At 52.0% G+C, this 18,461-nt stretch overlaps 1 protein-coding gene across 1 annotated transcript; it reads left to right on the top strand.

Moving 5' to 3' along the window:
• The first annotated feature begins 275 nt into the window (after positions 1-275).
• On the top strand, positions 276-18,238 carry LOC119106314 (choline transporter-like protein 1). The gene is made up of 9 exons (XM_037229928.1): positions 276-384; positions 1,963-2,082; positions 7,053-7,181; positions 10,961-11,067; positions 13,870-14,120; positions 14,451-14,617; positions 16,152-16,244; positions 16,903-16,995; positions 17,349-18,238. The coding sequence occupies exons 1-9, from the start codon at positions 352-354 to the stop codon at positions 17,469-17,471; spliced, it is 1,116 nt and encodes a 371-aa protein (XP_037085823.1). The 5' UTR covers positions 276-351; the 3' UTR covers positions 17,472-18,238.
• Positions 18,239-18,461: the final 223 nt, after the last annotated feature.

The following is an 18,461-nucleotide window of genomic DNA, read 5'->3' as shown; positions in this document are numbered from 1 at the left end:
GAGCTTTCGTCCTGACTGGGTTTCTTTGGTAAGTCTTACGTGGCCGTCTTGCTTCAAATTCTTGGACGGTGGATTGATGACTACCTATGGTCAGAAGCCAAACTCGGTGAAGTATATGCCGTCTTCTGGAGATTTGACACGCTGGAGCGAAAGCCAGCGCTGAACTTAGCCCCTGTTCATTCAGAACTACAGCATTTGTGCGCAAATTGTCCAGCTAGCAACTCTATCACCCTATTTAGTTGATCTCATGACTCATTGTGTGCCAGGTACATGTACTTCGACAGCAAGAATGCAGCTGACAATGCCAACGGGGTTGCGCGGCAGTTTTACAAAAAGGATGCCAACACCTACATGGCATTCGCTATAGTTGCCTCCATCTTTACGGTTAGTGCGGCATTCCGTGAAATGAGTTTCGTAATGCGTGCGCGCAGTGCTTTGGGTTCAAGTTTCGTTAAGTGCCAGTGAAGCCAATAAACCTATATGATGCCAGTTTTTAATACGACTTGTAAATATTTGTAGCATCCACCATTTCATATTTCCCGGCTAATAGTGTGTCTATTGCAACAATGACGCATCTAGCTCCTCAGGCTAGAAGAAGCAATGAAGAAAAAGCATCTGCCATTTTTTGGTCGCCAATTCTTGCCACGTCTTGCTCCTTACTGTGGAAGATGCCGCTGCGCGTGAGCTCATGGTATCCCAGTCGAGTGACTCGTCGCTCACGAGAGGCGCAGCTCGCCGCATGCCTGATTGTGACTTTTACGGATGCTGCTTGGTGCTTTTATCCCGAGCCAAAAAAGTCAAAAACGCGTCAGCATGCTGTCTCGCGCAATGATGTGAAAAATGCAACGCTTGCTCGGGAAACGTCTTACATGGGAAACGGCTTCTACCGACAGGAAACACATGGGAAACGGCTTACGTTGCGCCCAGAAAACTCCCAAAGTGGCAATATAACCAAGCAAGTACTATGACCCAGAGCCGTACAGTCATTGCCAGCCTTGTTAGAAACATTAGAAAGAAGTGCGTGTAGATGACGGTGGCCTTTGTTTGCAAACGATGTACAAGTTATCAAAATACTCACGCCAACATAAATCATCGTCAGAATCCCGTGTGTTCACACGCACATTGGACGGTCTCTGTAAATACTCACGCTGAGAGGAGGCGTTAAAACGGAAACTACAGCCTTCCGGTCCGATCCATCGACCGCTCCGCACGCCTACGATCTCAGTATAAATCAAAGATCGGAACACAAATCCACAATGCCTTTGAAGGAAATGGAAGTCAAGCTCTTGATAAGCTGTGCGATATATAAGCTTTTCTCACCAGTTTGGTGGCGGTCGGTCATTTTCATCTGGGTGATTTAGACTGCATATGGCGTATGCAAAAGCTATCAACTATGTTTTGCGACCGTTCCTTTTAATAATGTTTACGTTTTACGGGAGGGGGCATAATGCAATTAAGATTCATTTGTGATTGATACAATTAGCCTAAAAAGAAGGCAGAGAGCTGATGTGTGTCTCGTTGGGTCCCGCATGTATGTAAATACATGTATGACGTATTTCATGGAATCTGCTCATTAGGGTGAGCTTTCTGGATATATAGTAGGAGGCTCACTTCACCATAATTTCAATGCCATTTGCGAATACAGTGCAAAGAAACTGCTTTAGAATTGGCTGGAATATGGGATCATCTTAGATCATCGGATATTAGAAGCGTTGAGACAATCTTCCATCACGGGCGTCACTTGTGTGCACTGTATCATGTTGTTCGTCACTATCGCGATTTTTCCTCTTCATCGAGACCCAGCGAAAGCGGACAGGGACAAAACCTGTGTCCTAAGGCAAGCAAACGAAACGAAAACCCCACGCTGGAGTCGTAGTCGGTCTAGTTGTGGGCGACTTTAGCCGTGTGCCTGTCTGGCTGACCTCCGCCCTCCTCGACCGGCGTGCCTCCTTGCGCTCTCAGGTGCTGCTGCTCATCGTCCTCTTCGTCATGCGCAAACGCATCAAGCTGGTCACAGCGCTGTTCAAGGAGGCCGGGAGGGCCGTGCAGGCCATGCCACTTCTGCTGGTCCAGCCGATGTTTGTGAGTGCTCAGACGTCTTCTTCAGGAGGGATCGCGAGCTGCTTATGCCTGTCGCCTGCTCGTTTGTCATGTGACCAATCACGCATTGCTTTGCATTTGTTTGTAGCCAATGGCCCTGCAAATGGTAGTGATTTTAAGCCTATTGGAATTAAGCAGCCTCATTGAAGGATCCTCATTTCAAACACCGCCCTGCCGCTTTGCTTCCTCGTGTTGTTGAGCAGTGCTGTCGCCTTGATGCGTTTCCTCCCAATCCCATGCAGCAAAGTCATGCTGGTGTAAACTCCACACCGCTGAGGCATGTTTGACATAAGAGCGACACTTTGCACACCTTGGTTTACTCACACCGTACTCACACCGTACTCTCTCTCTCTCCCTCTCTCTCTCTCTCTCTCCTCTCCTCGTCTCTTCTTCATCCTCTCCTCTCTCTCTCTCCTCTCTCCCCCTCATCTCTCTCTCCTCTCCTCTCTCTTCTCTCTCTCTCTCTCTCTCTCTCTTCCTATCTCTCTCTTCTCTCTCTTTCTCTCTCTCTCTCTCTCTCTCTCTCTCTCTCTCTCTCTCTCTCTCTCTCTCTCCTCCTCCCTCTCTCTCTCTCACCCCTCTCTCTCTCCCTCTCTCGCCCCGCTGCCGGCCGACCACCGCCCTTGAGGCGGTAACGGCATTGGCGGACCCGCGCACCCCACATTGCATGACGCCGTCGCCCCGACAGGACTGCCGGCTGCCGTACGTCAGCCAGCGCTAACCTGTCGGCCGAGTCGTTATTCATAGGGCCTTGGCCGAGCTCGCAAAATGGACGTGGGCTCGCTGGTCGTAGCGGGGTGGTGCGCGGTCATGCGAGCTCGTGATGTCAGCAGAACCGGCGGATGATGACCTGGCGGTGACGAGGTGGCCGCCGGCTGCGTGACCGGGCCATGCTCGGACATGTACTGATGACTGGCGCTGGCTACAGCGACACCCTCTGTCAGTGTCAAGGGCTTGTCCGTTCTCCAAGCGTGTAAGCCGAGTTGAGCGAACTGATGCGACGAAAAAGACAGACTCATTTATTATTCAACTTCGGCGACAGCTCCTGAATGTCTGTAAAATGCAGCGCAATGGACATGCTACAGCCTCAACAGCCCTTTTCTTTGTATCCGGCATGTCATATCATGAACTGAGCATAAATCCTATTTACGCCTATACAGTGAATATACACCCAGCCCACCTTCATCATTCAGCGCACATATTTTCCTCAAGAAGCTGACGGTGTCGACTTCCGATCTTTGCAGGGTCTGTGTGTGTGTCATTGGGGCTTTACGACGCACTCAGCTGCTGAGGCTATACGGCGTCGCCTGCCTCTCACCCTGCCAGGAAGGGCGGGTACTGCGGGGAATCGAACCCCGTACCTCTGGTTTCCCAACCGTGCAGTGGTTAACGCAGACGCGTTAACCACTACATTACCGGGGTCACTATTTGCAGGGTCTGAAGATAACAATTTGTCAATGGGTGAAGCAACAACTCGTTGGAAAGCTATACTAATCTTTTGATCTTTCTTCAACCCCGTCGCCAGACCAAATTCACAAACGGTGCAATAGCGAATGAACAAAAAGGTGGACGTCTGGTGTCAACGCGATCCTTTTTCGGCCTGGGACAATTCTATTTCCATCCAGCGTTGCATGAAACGATTTTGTTTATGTCCTAATGCAAGCTGTGCCGATTGGGAGGAAAGATGTGATATGGTCGGGACAAAAAGCAATAAACACATCTTACAGAAGTCTTTGCCACCCATTTATTACATATTATTACGTGATATTTGTTTGCAGTCTTCGCTGTGCTATCTTCTTGATATTTCAGCTTTGTTGCCTGCAGGCGCTGCAAATGCCCATGCTTGCTGAGGTAGGCACGTGACGAAATGACTGTGAAGGAACTAGATAACAATCGTTTACGCGAAATCGAAAGACTTACAAAACACAGCTATGCATTATGCACAAATTCGGTATTTGAAAAACCTTTCTACAGAAGCTATCTACTACCATCCATCAAAAGATGCACGTCAGACTGGATCCTTGGTTTACGAATGCGGGGCGGCGCCTGCTGAATGCGGACGTATCATAGACGCGACATCCCAACAACAAAGATGCTCCATCTGTCACCCTTATCCTCTATCTTGCTTCATCCTGCATTCTCGCGACACCCCGCTTGTCCGTGGCAGGCTGCATGCGTCAGTCACGAGTGGGCCGAGAGCCCCGTGGGAAGGGGGACCCCGGCCGGGTACCCGCGCATGCGCGGGTTAAAGTTCGGCGGTCGGCCCCCCAGGCGCATGCACGTCTGTCCCATCGTTAACCATTTTCCTTCATCCCATAGCCCTGAAATGATCATGTCTGGTCGAAAGGGCTCTAATCCAAAAACCAAACCAATAAAGATGCTCGATGATGACAAGTGGAAATGTTCGCAAAATGTTTGCTTTTGAAACAGGTTCGTACAATGGCAGAGAACGCCAGTTCTGTGGTGTGGCACGTTTGATTTTAGTCGTTTTATCGTTTTAGATGGCACGATGCACAGTCGTTTCAGCCGATGGCTTCTTGTTATTAACCCATGAAGCCGAATTCGAGGCTAGCTGCTTAGAACCACGCGAAGTAGAAGCCAAATTCAGCAGCGTCCAATTTAGCAAATTCGAAGCCAAAGCTAACGAATAATACGGTGCCGGAGATTGGTAACCAAATTTGCCATGAATCAAGTGCTGATAACGATTCTTTTCTGCAACGACTGTTACAAATATCATCAAAAGAAAGGGGCTTCATCCAACCTTCGTGAACCCCCCCCCCCCCCATACCTTATATACAGACTGCACAGAACAAGGCTGGGGAAGGGGAGGGGCTGCATCGCAGATCTCAGAGGATCCAGGGGCACCCAGTGCGTATCCCAGGGGAACCCAGTGCACTTACCTGATTGCGGGCCTATCCTTTCCTTGAACAGTTAAACGTTCAATAACCTGCCTGCCGCCGGCCATCATCGCCTCCCGTACCCCGTGAGTTTTGCACCAGGCTAGAGGATTTGGACGGTGCCGTTGTGCAATCATTGCTTGCTTGCCGTTGCAACGTGTGTTGACAATTTATATTTTGATTAATAATCTTATTTCTGACGAAGCTGTGTAAACGACTGGAGGTCTCATAACGCGCCAACGTGGTCGCGTCGTTGTCATGTGTTGATATTGCACTCATGCTGCGACTGTAATTGTGCCGAATCGAACAATGAACTACAAGCTGGAAGGATTCGTGAATGCAATTATCTAAACTGAATTAAACAGTTCAGTTGACACCTGATGATCGTGTGATCGATCTATCCATACGATTGTGATCCTTCGGTTCACCCGCAGTGAGCGCTTTACTTTTTTGGGTTGTTGGCTGCAACAAAATGTACCCTTTCAGATTACACCTAGTGAGCACTTTTCTTCGGGTAACACTAATATGCGAGATTTTTGCAATACGATTCAGACCATAATCCGCACCTATAACCGCCAATACTCCAACGCACAAGTTACCCAAACGCATCCAACCCATAAGTCTCACCGAAATCCCGGAGGGAGTGAGCGCATGGTAGCACTTTAGCGGGTGACGGGTGAAATCAGACTGGAGTTCTCACTTCATGGTGTCGTTACACTATTGCTACTGGAAGTATTAAGATCGACAGACCCACCACGACAGTAATTGTATGCATAAGGCTCTAGTGCTACTCTCCCAAAACTACAGCTTTTGCTCGTACACTAGACACCGCAAATCGACAAAATCACGTCACATAACGCTCCAATAATTTTCGTATGGGCACCACGAACTTTTTATCGTAGCACTGCCCAGTTTGCGTTCCCTCCCACCTTACGCGTTGTTGTTACGCCCCTGCTAAATGTCGACCAATTTTTCACTCCACGGCAAGTATAAGCAGTGGAAGTAATGCTGCGGATACGTAAAGACTGTGTATTGTAACAATATTACAGTAAAAGTAATGGCTTGTACACATTTTTGACGTATAGGTTTTTCGTTTAGCATTTATGCAGCGTATAAGCCTTTGCAGTAAAAGCAGGTAATGTCGTGTAAGGGCAGAGTGCATACGTTTCTGCTTTACTGCTGTACGAATAATGACTATTATAAGTCTTTGGAGCATAGTTTTGGCGTCAAGCACTGATGTCACCGTATAAGTCCTTGGAGTATAAGTTGTATTGCGTAGCAGTAATATCGGGTATAAGTCAGTACAAGGAATGTCGTAGCACTCCTGTCGGTAGAAGCATCTGTTGCAGCACTCCTGTCGGTAGAAGCATCTATTGCAGCACTCCTGTCGGTAGAAGCATCTATTGTAGCACTTCTGTCGGTAGAAGTATCTACTGTAGCACTAACGTTGTGAATTCCGCAGTGTCAGCGCCTGCCAACGCCTCCACTTTAAGGCATCATCTCAATGTTTGAATTTCACTTGGCGAAAGGCAAGTACTACAGGCGGAAAGAACTTGGTCGAATTTGGAAAATTACACTGAATAATAAATAGCCCCTGAAAGCTCTGAAGAGTGGCACCAGTTGGCGCCCAGTTGGTAAGACCTGTGATACGTCATGTCCTGTCAAAAGGGCGAAGACCCTTGCTAAATCTGTCTCTGCTACTCAAAATTTCAACACATGATCTGGCATGATCATGACATGATGCCTGACATGATCCGTTAAGAGTGCACTTCATCAACTGCCCAAGAAACATGGCATCGTGCTCATAAACATTGCTACGCTTCCAGCACAGTCAACCTCGGTACGTCATCAACGAGACTCGACGCCTGCTCCCGAGCTGATATGTCGTCCCGTCGTTCCGGAGCCGGCGTGCTGTGTCCCAGTGACGTCATCTGCTCGACGGACGTCTTTCGCACATCTCGATGTCTGTTACAGGGCCGCTACGTCGTCCCGCCGCTCTGGGGCTGACGCGCTGTGCCCCAGTGACGTCATCTGATCAGCTGACGCCGTTCGCAGACGTTCCTGGTGCTGGCGGTCACCGTGTGCGTGTGCATGGCTGTGGCGCTGGCCATCGAGTCGGTCGGCACGCCGGTCCCGGGCCGCTCCTCAGGATTCGTCCAGTACCGGAAGGGCGGCGCCCCACTCGTGAGTGTGCGCCGCCCCGCGCCGCCCAGTCACGTGGTCTGGGTGGCCCAGGTCACGTGGTCTGGGTTGTGGGTAGCCCAGGTCACGTGGTCTGAGTTGTGGGCGGCCTTGGTCATGTGGTCATCATCCACTGGAACGAAAAAATGCTGAACAAAACGAAAAGGTTTCATGATCCTTTTACTGCCTTGGCCGTGCTTAGCCGAAGCAAAGGAAATAACGCGTTTGCCCGAATTCTTCTTTACATCTGCCTTAGATCCTACTCTAGGGCCTAGATTCATAAGTCCTTTTGAAGAACCCGGGTCCATAGGTCCCATCCTAGTACCTAGATTCGCATGTTTCATTATAGGACCTACATCCACAGGTCCCATGCTAGTACCTAGATCTATGGGCTCGAGGTGCTCCGGGTCCTGGGACGGGTCCCATCATCAGGCATGGGTCCCTCAGATGGCCTTGAGAAGCTTTGAAAAGGTCACGGAATTGTCTCCAAGGTCAGGTGGTGATCAGAATGTCATAATAAGATCCGAGCCCAGACCAGTTCCTCAAATATAGCTCAAGCCTGAGGCTAGCGGGCCGCCCAGACAGGTTACTGCTGGTTGGCAGGCCATGGGGCGTTTACCGCCAGCATTAAAGGCCACGTGGCACTGATCAATACCGCAAGCTTCCTTTGTACAGGTTAATATCCCACAGCAGGCTGCGGGGGTCTGGATCGGCGGCAGGCCGAGGGGAGCCCGCGAATGTCAGCTCCGAAATCGTCATCGACACGGTTTGAGAGCTCCAGGGGTGATGCAGAAATCTGTGATGTTATTGGGGCTCCAAAGCTACTCATCATCACACTTCTAGTGAGGCCTCTGAGGGTCTATACTACGTGTTCCATGAGATAATGTGGCTCGCGATTCAGGGACTAATTCGAATGATCCAGAATCAGAGCTAGAGTCAATCCTGCCACTTGGCTTCAATCAGCGGTTGATCCAAATCAGCAATTCAGAAGTAAAGTTGACTTGAATCATCCGACCGTTAATTCTGGCCCGAAGGCCTATCCGAGGCCCGAAGGCCCATTCGAAACTGGCCTTGCGCCAGTTTCGAATGGGCCCGAGGCTGACCTAGGCGGTCAGTTCGACCGGTCGACCATTCACGGGGTCCTCTTTGATATAGCAGGCGTACACTAGTAAGCATAGGTGTACACAGTGGGGAAAATTCGGGAGCAAGGCTTCTACAGCATAGCCTGGTTTATCAGTCATCGGAGGTCATGTTGTTCCCCACCAATAGCGAATCATCTCTGAGACTTGGCTACAGCATGTTGTCAAATGTGTGGTATAAGTTGCACTGAACTTGCGGGGGATCCCGACTCTTAAGGCTCGCAGACAACATGAACAAGAGTTGTTTTGTTCTTCCGTAGTGCGGTGGTTCACCTACGTCACGTCCACGTCCTCGACTGTTTTATGGCATAGCGTGCGCTCGGCACCAAACATGAGGACCTTGATATGTGGGGCCCACAGGCCACGTCGATGGCAAAGGCATCGCAGTAATGGAACTTTCGCACAGTGGTAATGACTGCCAACCATGATCGTCCTTTGTGACGGCCTAGCAGCGCCAGTTTAGCGATATCTATGAAGGTGTAATGGGTCATACATTTCTGGACCGTTGCCCAGCACGCATGCATGAATGTTGCGCGAAAGGCTTACGATATTACTAAAAGCCTCAAGCTTTCAACACCACCTAATCCATGGCGTTGTTTCTACTGGCCCAACGCGTGTTAATGCGAACCGATAAGTCCATGTGTGGCTTTGTAATTGGTGTAGCACACATGGTAAGATCAAAGCAAACATGGCTAAACCCTCAGTTTCCTCATAGCGAAACCCTCATCCGCAATTCACTTCGTCTCGCTCACCTCACCTAAGCCCCCAACTTCCCCGCCCTACCTTCACCTGGCTCACCTCACCTAAACACCTCACCTCACCTCACCTAAACCCCCAACTTCCCCGCCCTACCTTTACCTCGCTCACCTCACCTAAACCCCCAACTTCCCCGCCCTACCAGCATTGTCTTGATCGAGCCGGGTGAAGCTGCAGTGGCCGTCAGCTGCTCCGTCAGCCTCGTTGGCCGGGGAGGGAGAAAACAGACCATCCGAGTGGTCTTCTCCGACCTCACGCGCCACTGCCGACGAGGGGTCGCCTGGTGACATGCAGGCCTCGCCACAGACTCGGCAGTCGGCACCCGTCGCGCTACATCACTACGGCTACACTGCACCACGCTGCCGCGGGTGTCCCGCCAACTGAGCAGTCTGGGGGGAGGGGGAGGGGGCAGTTCCGTCCTTGTGACCAACCTGCGCTAGGCGGGGTTCGTCGTTGGCTACCAGGCAGTATTTGTTTAATATAAGTTTGTGTATTATGGAATATTAGTTTAATGTATATAGAATAATGGTAATAGGGAATATATATATATATATATATATATATATATATATATATATATATATGTATAGTAATATATAGAATATATGTAATAATATGTGTAATATATATAATATATAATAAATAACAAATATATATAATAAATAAATACATAGTAAATAATAATAGTAATATATAGAATAATAGTAATAGGGAATATTAGTTTGTGCTGTCATACCTCTGTCTCCTTCACCGTCTCCGCCTCCACCATGATTCTGGTGGTGCTAATACACTGTCTTTGGTACCGAACCCCAACCTTGCTCACCTGCCAGCCCGACTCGCCCTGCCCGAAGCTCATAGGTGTTGGGTTGACCACCACCCGGCTCAATGCTGATTGGTCAATCCTGATCGAGGGCAGCAACAACAGGCAGTGAGCGCCAAGACACTTGCATAACAGTATGAAACAGGTATGCCTCCTCGGCACCCAAGGGACTGAAATTCACCGCAGTGGCGCCAGGGAGGGCAACCCTTCTGACCGACAACAAGCAGTCGGACCAGATCGGCTCCGTCGACGTTCGTGGTCGGCTCGTGGCGAGCGCGGCGCACGGCCGACCGACCGAGCCGTGCTCGCGACGAACGGCCACGTGACGGGGCTGGTCGTGGGGCAACGCCCGGCCAACACCAGCCGACCGAGACCCGCAACATTGAACGTCGCTGCACCCCTTCAAAACAGGCACGGCCGTTGCCGGCTGGCGGCGCCGGCCGCGCGGCCGGCGCCGCCAAGGCACTGGTCGCCGGCCCGCCGCCGGCCACCAGTGCCACCCAGAGGCCACCGAGCTCTGCGCACGTTCCGCGCCTTGAGATACTTTGGGCGCACCTTGGGGAGACGGGGGACTCCGTGTTACCCGAATGGGAAGTAAAGCAAAACATCTTGGGGTGCCTTTTGTCGCAGTTTGCGCACGGGCGTAGGAAACGCGGGCGCGATGAAGAGCAGCGTTTTTTTCCATTTTCGTGAAAGTTCAGGATTGGCACCCTGGCGGTGCATGGAAAGAGTCGACTTCAAAATGAGCCTACCCCATCCACCCTCCGCGACGCTTCCGCGTCCCTGTCCCACGTCCCATTAAAAGCCTTCTCGCCTCGCGACGCGTACCCTCCAGCTCCTTTCGTACCAGATGAAGCCACCTGATTGGGCCGCACCTTGACCACTGAACCAGCTGTTGATGGTATGTACAGTCAGCTATTCCAGCTGCTCGCCACACGCTCCGTTTTTCCTTGTCTGCAGTCCACACAGGTACGCCAACTCATGCGATTTTGTGCGTACATATCAGCGTACCGTCGGTGATGTTGTCCTGATGTAACCAGCGCTCGGTGGGTGCGTGTATTTTGCAGTACTTCCGCTGGTACAACCTGTTCGCGTTCTTCTGGCTCACCCAGTTCATCGTCGCCTGCCAGGACATGGTGGTGGGTGGGGCCATCAGTAAATGGTTCTTCACCAGGTACGTGCACGGAATTTGAAGCACGCTGTGCAAAGGCGCGAACCCCAGATGGGTCAAACAGGCCTAGAGCTCGTCCTAAGACGGTGGAGAATGTCAAAGTTTGCCCATCCTTGCTTTACCTGAGTGCCATTGACCACGCTCTTTCGAAAAGCAAACATTGGGGCACGCAAAACTTGATGCTGGATCTGCCATGAAGCCATGCGGCTTGATTGTACAGACGCCAAAGTGTGGCGGTATAACGCCAAGAGCTTTGCTCCACTCAGGTTGTAACTGAATTTGGTGTAAGAATCGGCCACATTGCGTTTTTGTATGAAATGCTGCCCTTGAATGCATAAAAGAACTCCTGGTTTTTCGGCACTACAAGTTTCTCATGTCGAGTTAACGGCCTTCAATATACGAGGGGTAACTTGTTAAAGGACGTTGTGATGAAAAAGGTGAGTATATTGACGGTACTCAATATCTCGAGCTGCGCTCATTCTCAACAGTTTGAGTCGTGAGCAGAGCATGGCTCGGAATACTGATTGCCGTCAATGTAATTATCTTTATCTAGCACTACAACGTCGTCATGCCAGCATCTCCTGGTATTTGGAAGCTCGTTAATACAGCATAATAATTTTCAACTTGTTAAATTGTGCTCCAGTTAAATCTAATTCGTCTTCAAAACATTTTAGTCGAGCATGGAAATACCTGTAGTGTGTCGCCTTCAAGCAGTAATTCGTCTCATTAGGACCCAACTGCCACACCCAGCTATAAAAAGCTTGCAGGGGCGGATCCAGAATTTTGTCAAGGGCGAGCCACATAACTTTGTGGGACCTCCTCCAAAAACCACATTGCGGCTTTTAAGATTTTTAGTATGTAGATTCTTATTTATACGGAAACCCATTTTACTATGCGCAGCCCTAGAAAACTAGGTGTGCTACGTATCGACATGAATGGAGGTTATTCATTTTCTCTAGATCATTGTGAATTTTGTCATCGTGGGGCGAAGTATTTCGGAGAAATGGCAAAGCGAACTGAAGTATGCTGCTAAATACCACCCAGATCAAGCACTGACTTGATTTCTAGCTGATTTACGGCTAGCCGGCTGGTTGGTATGATCAGCTGATGGTTGATGACAATTGCAGAGTTTTTGCTTTGTCTATTATGAATAAGCGCAAAATACCCCAGCGCTCAAAATGCGTTAAAATCTTGATACACATGCATAAAAGGTGCCGCGAATTCGATCATCGACGGAAATGATACATACGACGTCACCGACACGTAAAATTACGTTCGACAATGGCGCGTAAAACTTCAGTCTCCGCATTCATCAAAAAATCAAAATCATTCAAAATCATTGTCATTCAAAATCAAAATCAAAAATCATTCATAAAAAATCGACTTCAGTCTGACTGCTACTCTAAGGCTAAGGCACCGAGGTCAACATGGTGGGCCCCTGAAAAATCGTAAGTGTTCCGGTAGGCTACCATATGGGACCCCGGCCAGAGCACAGGGCCCTCTGAGCAATGGGAAACTACCAAAAACCAGCGTCCATGTATTAATGCCCTTGTGCGATCAAGAGTGCCCAGGCAGGTTTACAGCCCAGGTTCCGATGGAATTGAAGGGTCTTCCGCACATGAAATCAAAGGGAAAAGGCGTTTACCAATGTAGAGAGCCCCTGAGCATCGGTTGACTGTGCCTTACTTTATACGGGCCCCATTAACATCTTAAGGCCCTCCGACCAACGTGGAAAGTCATGAGGCCCTCCGGCGTGGGGAACCGAAATGTGGAGCAAAAGCGTTTAAACCCGTTGCGGTAAATGGGGAGAATCCGTGGAGGACGCTTGGTTGATCATGATTATCCAGGCATTTTGGCAAATAGCGCCCCAACAGCACCGTAGGGTCCTGCGAGAAAATGCAAAGAGATCAAGACAGCGTGGAAGGTTCCTTAGCAATCGGATGACCTGGGAAGTGGACATATAGGGCCTCGGCAGCATCGCAACGCGTCTGGACAACGTAATGAACCTCAGAATTCCCCCAATCACCCTCCTCTCAATGAGCGAAAAACTACGCTGCTCATGGGTTCTTCACTTTTATTTGCAACCGTTCCTGGAAGTCTAGAGACCCAAAGACGCTTAATTTCGTTGTGTTTTGTTAGAAGACTGCGTCCGCTCGGCCGGTTGTGGGCTTCCCCAGAGTCTATGGGTCCGCTCGTAGCACAAGGGAGCATGCTCTTGAGGGCATGCTCATGCTCCTCTCTCATCTGGATCCGGCACTGGTCCGAGCCGCTTAAGAATTGGGGCCCCGAAAGGAAAATAGCAACTCATCCATTCAAATAAGCAGTTCCTAAGACACAACATATAGGACCCCCGAACGATCGAGTGTACCCACGCAGGTTATCAGATAAGGCCTCCGACAAGAGCGTAAGGCCATCCATTAAAATAACAAGTACTCAAGACTCGATGTGGAGGTCCCTGAACGGTTGAATGTGTCCAGGCAGGTCATCGGAAGGGCCGCAGCGAGAGCGAAGGGTCCGAAGCGAGAGATAGAGAGTTGGAAGGGCCAAAGTGGGGAGCCCACGAACATATCGTGAGTGTGACAGCGGGTTAACCGAGACCATCGTGAAAGAATGCAGGTGCTCCGTTGTGGTTAAGTCCAACACAAACTCAACGACTTGCGCTGTCTAAAGCAGGGGAACTTCCGCTTTGCACATTAATTTTAACTTATTTCGTTGCGATATCTCGGCCTCGCACGCTACCGCCGGTAATACCAGCTGATGGCCTCTCCTGGGAATGCCCTGACCCGAGCGGGCGTCATAATGCAGGGACAAGTCACGGCTGGGCAGTCCGATCCTGCTGGCCATCAAGAACCTGCTGTTCTACCACTTGGGCTCGGTGGCGCTCGGCTCCTTCATCATCGCCGTGGTCAAGTTAATCCGCTTCCTGCTGAAGAAGTTGGAGTCGCGGATGGGCAAGAACCCGTTGGTAAAGGTGGTCTGCTGCTGCGCCCAGTGCTGCATCTGGTGCCTGGAGAAGTTCCTTAAGGCCCTGAACAGGAACGCTTACGTGGAGATCAGTGAGTGTAGCCGGTCATTGGCTAGAATGATAAGCCGCAGCCACAGAGCACCCGCTGCCGTTTTTATGTTGGAATTTGATCATCGAAAAAAACCACATGACATCAGGAATCCAGTCTTAGTATCGAGTAACACACACAGAAACGAACTAACGCATACAAGCACGCACGCACGCACCCACCCACGCACGCACATGTTTACAAACTGATTTTTACGGTAGGGCTGGACGGCGTGGAAAGTCATCACTATGGCGACGGCCAAATATAGTTCAATGTTTCACCACGGCAGGCCATCATAACCAAAGTCATCGTGCACTTTGCTCCGGCCCACAGCCATCCACGGCTACAACTTCTGCAAGGCGGCGCAGGAGGCGTTCATGAGCCTGACCCGCAACGCGCTCCGTGTGGCGGCCATCAACAGCATCGGCGCGTTCGTGCTGTTCCTAGGCAAGGCGTCCGTCACCATCTCCACCGTCTTCATCGGCATCGAGATCATGAAGGTGATCGTCATGCTGCGCGTGTTAGTCTGCAGCTCACCCGTCGTGATGTTGTTTTTGCAAGGCTTGTTGCGGACGCAGCAACCGTGCTTGCATGAGTCACGCTGGCATGGACCTATCTTGGACCACGCATTCGGCGCGATCTGGGAAGTCGGCTCTTTTTCCTGAGAAGAAGTAAACACCGGTAACAGTAAATGTCTCGGAATGCCTTCTATTTTGCATTTCACCGTGAACCTGTCCTGCAAAGCTGAGACTGCCATAGCCCCGATTTGGTGGCATCATTAGATCCCTGTATTACCCCACAACCACGGTACGGACGGACACTCGGCCCTCCACTCGGTCCCGGTGTGTGTGGCGCCCACGGTACGGAGGGACACTCGGCCCTCCACTCGGTCCCGGTGTGTGTGGTGCTCACGGTACGGAGGGACACTCGGCCCTCCTCTCGGTCCCGGTGTGTGTGGCGCCCACGGTACGGAGGGACACTCGGCCCTCCTCTCGGTCCCGGTGTGTGTGGCACCCACGGTACGGAGGGACACTCGGCCCTCCACTCGGTCCCGGTGTGTGTGTGGCGCTCACGGTACGGAGGGACACTCGGCCCTCCTCTCGGTCCCGGTGTGTGTGGCGCCCACGGTACGGAGGGACACTCGGCCCTCCTCTCGGTCCCGGTGTGTGTGGCGCCCACGGTACGGAGGGACACTCGGCCCTCCTCTCGGTCCTGGTGTGTGTGGCGCCCACGGTACGGAGGGACACTCGGCCCTCCACTCGGTCCCGTGTGTGTGGGCACGGTACGGAGGGACACTCGGCCCTCCACTCGGTCCCGGTGTGTGTGGCACCCACGGTACGGAGGGACACTCGGCCCTCCACTCGGTCCCGGTGTGTGTGGCACCCACGGTACGGAGGGACACTCGGCCCTCCACTCGGTCCCGGTGTGTGTGGCACCCACGGTACGGAGGGACACTCGGCCCTCCACTCGGTCCCGGTGTGTGTGGCGCCCACGGTACGGAGGGACTTACTCGGGCCCTCCCACTCGGTCCCGGTGTGTTGTGGCCCCCACGGTACGGAGGGGCCACTCGGCCCTCCTCTCGGTCCCGGGTGTTGTGGCACCCACGGTACGGAGGGAACTCGGCCCTCGGCCTCGGTCCCGGCTGTGTTGTGCGGCGCCCACGGTTACGGAGGGACACTTGGCCCTCCTCTCGGTCCTGGTGTTGTGGCGCCACGTTACGGAGGGACAACTCGGCCCTCCCTCTCGTCCCGGTGTGTGTGTGGCACCACGGTACGGAGGGGACACTCGGCCATCCTCTCGGTCCTGGTGTGTGTGGCGCCCACGGTACGGAGGGACACTCGGCCCCTCCTACTCGGTCCCGGTGTGTGTGTGCTGGCGCCCACGGTACGGAGGGACACTCGGCCCTCGCCTCGGTCCTGGTGTGTGTGGCGCCCACGGTACGGAGGGACACTCGGCCCTCGCCTCGGCCCAGGCGTGTGAAACATCCACGGCAGCTTCGCCGGCCGACCTCTGCAGCCGCTCCTCTGTTTACAGGGTCGACCAGATGTCAAGCACAGCTACCTGATTGTGGGACTCGGCGGCCTCTTCGCGTACATCACATCGTACATCTTCATATCGATATACGATGTAAGCATACTGGCGGGCTCAGGCAGGCATGACGGCGTGCGCCAACAGGAGACGTTTGCCCATCACGTCAGCTTTCGTAGTGATGTGAGGATCGTTTTCAGAATGTCGGGATTCTCGGCATTGTGTACGGGGGGGGGGGGGGGGGTGCAGCTGCTTAAGACGCTCATACCCCTGAGCGGGCGACCCAAGGCGAGCGTGCTGTTAAAAAAAAACTGGCCAAGGCCACTGCTGGCGTGGGAGGCAACTCGTCGCACTTCATTGCCGCATGCTGCGCACTTCAATGGCTGGCTTACGAACTATCCCCTTTTTGAGGTTCCCGAAATACCAAACGGTTATCTAAACTCGTCATATAATTGTAAACCAGCACAAGTGAGTGAGTCTGGAGTCGAGATCAGTCAGTCGAGATGAGTGAGTGAGTCATGGACAAGTGAGTCGAGCTACTTGGCTTATCCAGCTGAGTCCAGAGTCCAGCTGTGGACTTATGCGTCAATCTGCATCATCCAGTAAACTCGCTCAATCACACTCGCCACGTGATCAGTCGGCGGCGGTTCGGGGCCCCGGTCCTTCCGCCGGTGTCCAGCCGTCACGCGCTCCGACCACGTGCGGTCTGTCGACCACGTGCAGCCGCGCTGCGCCTCATCCGTGGCTGGTGTTTCAGATGGCCATCGATGCTCTTTTTATATGCTTCTGCGAAGACTGTGAGATGAACGACGGCATTGAGAAGCCGTACTACATGAGCAAGGGCCTGATGGTGAGGCGCGGGCTACCGAGCCGTTCCCTGTTACCCGAACCAGTCATAGTTTTGTTCGACAGCTGCGTCTTAGGCTGCTGCGCCTCGCGTTTATTCTTAGTCACATATCACGGTAGTAACATTCTGTGTTACAATGAAGCGAGAGGGAGAAGGACGCAGATAACGGAGGGTGATCACGACATTGCCGCCTCATCTGATGCAATCAGTGGGCCTGTACAGTGCCGCAGTTACAACAAATCTTACAAACAAACGCTGTCGGAATAATCACTGGCCATCGCGCATTTAGGATTCCACATTGGTTTCAGTGCATGTCAGGTATTGTATCAGTCCTCAAGCATCTCTGATCTTTGCAGGAGCTCGTGCAAAACAGCAAGAAGGCACTGGCGGCCTTGAAGAGCCGAGACGGCGGAAACACCGACAAGCCGGTCTTCACCAGAAGCCCCAACGCTCCGAACACCATGCCGAATGTCGGCTGACGAAGCCACCAGCGACGCCAATGCGATTCAGCGGCAGCTGGCAGCGAGCGGAATAAGTGCCTTTGAAGAACATGTGATACCGCCATGTGATAACGCCATGTGATACCGCCATGTGATAACGCCACGCGTCACGTGCGGAAGCGGTGATGGCTGTCACTGCGGTCGATGCTCATCTCACTTATAGGTCGACTGTCGTTCAGTTTAGTGTGGCGTGTTGTGTTTGGTGTAGTGTGGCGCAGAATTATTTTCTACACGTGACAAGTCATCAGCTCCGCAAACCACCCTAAAGGCAATGGAGTTCACTACTGAGGCCATCTTTAAGATCTAGAGAATAACGTTCATACTTCTTTCGCCGTGCAACTGATGCATGACTGGTGCGTTCCCAACCAGCTCCAATGTGTTAGCACCAACCTTCCACATTTGTTCTGCACGCCTCCCATAGCCGCCGCTTTGACGACTGCCACTCGAGTCTGACGCCGCCAGCATCGTGCCGCTCAGCTGTAGACAAAAATAGTTGGTCTCATTAGTCCTGGCACGAATGCACCCCTGCCCTGGCGCTTTGCCTTTTGACATTTGGAGCGCCAGAGCAGTATGACATTCCCGTCGGTCGTAGGAAGAATCGTTCTTAAATTTGAAAGGCAAAACTAATGTAACGGCTGCTTGAGACATTTCAGAAAAGGCTTTGCTCGCACGTTTCGAAGTAAGCATATTGTCGTGCACTGATGCAGGAACGTAGCCAATGTTTTCATCGGAGGTCAGAGGTAAAATTTCCCCAAAATCCCGCGACTTTGGTCGCGATTGCTGTAAGCTCGTTCAGCACCCGGCGTAAAATTATTGGCCCAGTAGAGGGGGGGGGGGGGGGCATGGATCCCTGGCTCTCCCCTTGGCTACATCTGTGGGTGGAGCCAGACGCAAATATGACACGTGGTGCCAACATAGCGCGCTAATGCCATTAAAGGCAATGTGCCACCGTTAGGTTTGCAAACTTTT

Source organism: Pollicipes pollicipes, unplaced genomic scaffold (assembly GCF_011947565.3).
Source record: "Pollicipes pollicipes isolate AB1234 unplaced genomic scaffold, Ppol_2.1 Scaffold_6138;HRSCAF=7277_pilon_pilon_pilon, whole genome shotgun sequence".
NCBI classification, from domain to species: domain Eukaryota; kingdom Metazoa; phylum Arthropoda; class Thecostraca; order Pollicipedomorpha; family Pollicipedidae; genus Pollicipes; species Pollicipes pollicipes.
This window is presented reverse-complemented; position numbering and strand designations above follow the sequence as displayed.

Excerpts from the sequence above, each read along its gene's own strand:
- LOC119106314 (XM_037229928.1), top strand. The coding sequence starts at position 352 with ATGGCATTCGCTATAGTTGCCTCCATCTTTACG. Across the intron at positions 11,068-13,869 it reads AGTAAATGGTTCTTCACCAG|GGACAAGTCACGGCTGGGCA; the intron begins GTACGTGCACGG and ends GTCATAATGCAG. Across the intron at positions 14,121-14,450 it reads GAACGCTTACGTGGAGATCA|CCATCCACGGCTACAACTTC; the intron begins GTGAGTGTAGCC and ends TCCGGCCCACAG.